The sequence below is a fragment of the Tenrec ecaudatus genome, chromosome 3 (assembly GCF_050624435.1).
Source record: "Tenrec ecaudatus isolate mTenEca1 chromosome 3, mTenEca1.hap1, whole genome shotgun sequence".
Lineage (NCBI taxonomy): Eukaryota > Metazoa > Chordata > Mammalia > Afrosoricida > Tenrecidae > Tenrec > Tenrec ecaudatus.
In genome coordinates, this window is record NC_134532.1 from 13,421,426 (window position 1) to 13,424,976 (window position 3,551).

At 38.9% G+C, this 3,551-nt stretch overlaps 1 protein-coding gene across 1 annotated transcript; it reads left to right on the forward strand.

The window, feature by feature from the left end:
* Nucleotides 1-604: 604 nt before the first annotated feature.
* On the forward strand, nucleotides 605-2,953 carry LOC142442560 (protein FAM133B-like). Its single transcript, XM_075543651.1, has one exon. The coding sequence runs from the start codon at nucleotides 679-681 to the stop codon at nucleotides 1,420-1,422; it is 744 nt and encodes a 247-aa protein (XP_075399766.1). The 5' UTR covers nucleotides 605-678; the 3' UTR covers nucleotides 1,423-2,953.
* The last annotated feature ends 598 nt before the right edge of the window (nucleotides 2,954-3,551 follow it).

Sequence of the window (3,551 nt, forward strand, 5' to 3'; positions counted from 1 at the left end):
ACTGAATCCTTATTTCTGTTTCTTGAAAAGTTTTGAGTACAGTGGCAGTTTGATGCTCTTCAAATGATTTCTTCCGTAATAACTTTTCAATGACCTCATCAATCTGAAAAAAATATTGTATGAACGACAGAAGATTATTTTGGTCAACATCTACTCCCATTTCAGGTTCTCCAAGGAATGGGCATCTTGGTAGAGCTGGCTCATCCATACCGTGACATAAAAGAGCAACAAGTTTACAGATCACAGAGCTCATGGGCAGAATCTTCCTCACTGTCATCCTATATCTGAGCAACTTCATGTCAGATTAAGAATTCCCCGAAGAAGCCCTATCGTTCAATACTGCGCAAAATGCTGAGTCACTGTCGCTGTTCTTTCTCTGGTTCAAAACACTTTTTGGTTTAAAATTACATTTTTTGATGTCAAGTACTCACGTTTCCAGTCAGAAACTTTCCCCAAAGACATTACTAGGGAAAGCAGGCACTGGAAACCGCTCTAGGAATAAATCTGATGTGCTTTCCTTGGATACAATTTAATTCTCTAAAGTTACACAGTACTATTCTATGTGGGTGTATGTCTCTTTAAAAAATAACTTATTGAGGCGGCGGGTCCGCTGGGGCGGCCTCTCGGGCCGGGTGTCCATCACCACTTGAGCCCGCACGCCTCCAGACCTCCGGCACCATGGGAAAGAGAGACAATCGGGTGGCCTATATGAACCCAATAGCAATGGCCAGATCAAGGGGCCCAGTCCAATCATCAGGACCAACGATACAAGATTATCTGAATCGACCAAGGCCTACGTGGGAAGAAGTGAAAGAACAACTAGAAAAGAAAAAGAAGGGCTCCAAGGCATTGGCTGAATTTGAAGAAAAAATGAATGAGAACTGGAAGAAAGAACTAGAAAAACACAGGGAGAAGCTATTGAGTGGAAATGAGAGCTCATCCAAAAAAAGACAGAGAAAGAAAAAAGAAAAGAAGAAATCTGGTAGGTATTCATCTTCTTCTTCATCAAGCTCTGATTCTTCCAGCAGTTCTTCAGAGTCTGAAGATGAGGATAAAAAACAAGGGAAAAGGAGAAAGAAAAAGAAGAATCGTTCACATAAATCTTCGGAAAGCTCCGTATCAGAAACTGATTCAGACAGTAAGGACAGCTTTAAAAAGAAAAAGAAGTCAAAGGATGCAACTGAGAAAGAAAAGGATGTGAAAGGATTTGGCAAGAAAAGAAAACTCTGTCCTGAGGATAAGCCGTTATCATCAGAATCCTTGTCAGAATCAGATTATATTGAGGAGGGACGAGCAAAAAAGAAGAAAATCGTTGAAGAACGAGAAAAAGTAACAGAAAAAACGAAGAAGAAAAAGAAGCATAAGAAACACAATAAGAAAAAGAAAAAGAAGGCGGCTAGCTCGAGTCCTGACTCGCCGTGATGCATGTCACAAAAACCGGCTCCCTTCCAAAGAAGTGCAATGCCGAAGGACATTTCACCTGTGAGAAACATGACCTGCTCACAAAATGCATGCGTTTTCTTGTTTTTAAAATTATTCCTGGAATTGTAATAGCCACTCAGACGCTGCTGTGTGAAAGGGCCCTAATTGTTGCCTGCTGCTTGAACATCTTCTGTTTCCTCTTCCCGTCCTCACCAGCGCTGGGAGGTAGTACTCTGCAGTGATACTAGTGGTTAAGGAGTTTGGGGGATAAACTGAGTATTTTTTACTAGAAATATGTTATTTAAGGCAACGGAATTTGAACCTGGATACATCTCTAAGACGTGTTCAGAAATATCCAGCTGACTCTAGATATTAGCGTTTTACAGTGAGGATTACATTGAAATTTCAAAATCCTTACTCTGTAGATAGATGTATTTTATTCCCCACCCCCACCCCCCCTATATACTTTTATTTACCTGGGGAAGGAGCTTTTCGGGAGGGAGAGGGTGGTTTGCTATCTCTAGCGAGTGGAACAGCGTGCCTTTGATCCTCACGCATCCTATTTTTGCGGATGCCTCAGCCATGCTTCCTGGGGAGGGCAGAGCTGGCTCCAAGCAGCCTTGCTCTTTACTGAGCTTGGTGACCTCCTTGGAGTCTGTCTGTGCTACTTTGAGGGAGCCAGAGAAAGAGCCCTTTGCAGCATGAGAGAGCCCCAAAGCTCTGGAATTTACCTCCACTTTAATAAGACTGAATATTTTTTAGCATTAGAATGTGTTAATGTCATTTGAATTAATTTTGACTACACTTTGGCTTGGGATAATAATCATTTCAAATAAACACTGGTACTTTTTGAACTTGATAGTTTAAAGATTCTGAAATGCATGTTTTATACTGTTCAATTTTCACCAGTTATGAAACCAGTGACAGTTACTTTATTTTTATATGGATTTTGTTTAGGCTGCAATGTTCAGCTTTTGTAACTCCTTACTCCTGCTACCTGAACATTTATTTCTGTGTTTAATGGCATACTTGCTGAGAAATTAAGCATGTAAAAACCAGGTTTTGATTTTTTTTTCCTGTTGTCTTTTTTTAACAGCTTCATATTGAAGCTGAGATTTTTACCGTATCCAAGTTGAGTGGCAAGCCTGGTGTGCTATATCTTGTTACATAAAGCTAGTCCCAGAATCTTAGTAAATACAATGTTTTAAAAGTTTGTTGTCTTTGTATATTAGTAACATGATGACAAGTTAAACAGCTACATTACTGCTCCTCTTGTGTCATATTTTACTAAAAGTTTGTGCCTCATATCTTGCTGAATTGTTTACTAGTAATGTTAAAAGGAGTTGATAAGTCATTTTCACTTTGCATTTTTATATAATCAGGTAACATGAAATATAATCTGATGTACATTTGTGCCTGTTCTAGAGGTCGTGGCAACTATAATGGTATATGCACAAGACATTTTGGCATGCATGACAAGAGGCTGAATAAATAGCTATTTTACCTAAAAAAAAAAAAAAAATAAAAATAACTTATTGAAATTCCAGCCCAGTCCCACACTCTTGTGGATATGCTTCACGCAGAGCACAACAATGCAAAGGAAAGAGATACCCTCACAGGCTCTCTGTTAATATCCGTAATATTGTAACTAAATTCGTCATTATTTGTGAAATTAACAATTTCATAGTAAATGAATATCAGAATTCTCACATGATGGTTACAAAATGAAGACTCAAGTAATTTATTCGTGGTCCAAAAACATTTCTTCAGGCTAGTGTCACCAGACACTGAATTATGCTCAAACGAACAACTTTCCAAAATGTCATATTTGTGCACTGAATCCTTATTTCTGTTCCTTGAAAAGTTTTGAGTAGAGTGGCAGTTTGATGCTCTTCAAAAGATTTCTTCCGTAATAACTTTTCAATGACCTCATCGATCTGAAAAAAATATTGTATGAACGACAGAAGATTATTTAGGTCAACATCTACTCCCATATCAGGTTCTCCAGGGAATGGGCATCTTGGTGGAGCTGGCTCATCCATACTATCACGTAATAGAGCAATGAGTCTACAGATCACAGAGCTCATGGGCAGAATCTTCCTCACTGTCATCTTGTATCTGTACAATGT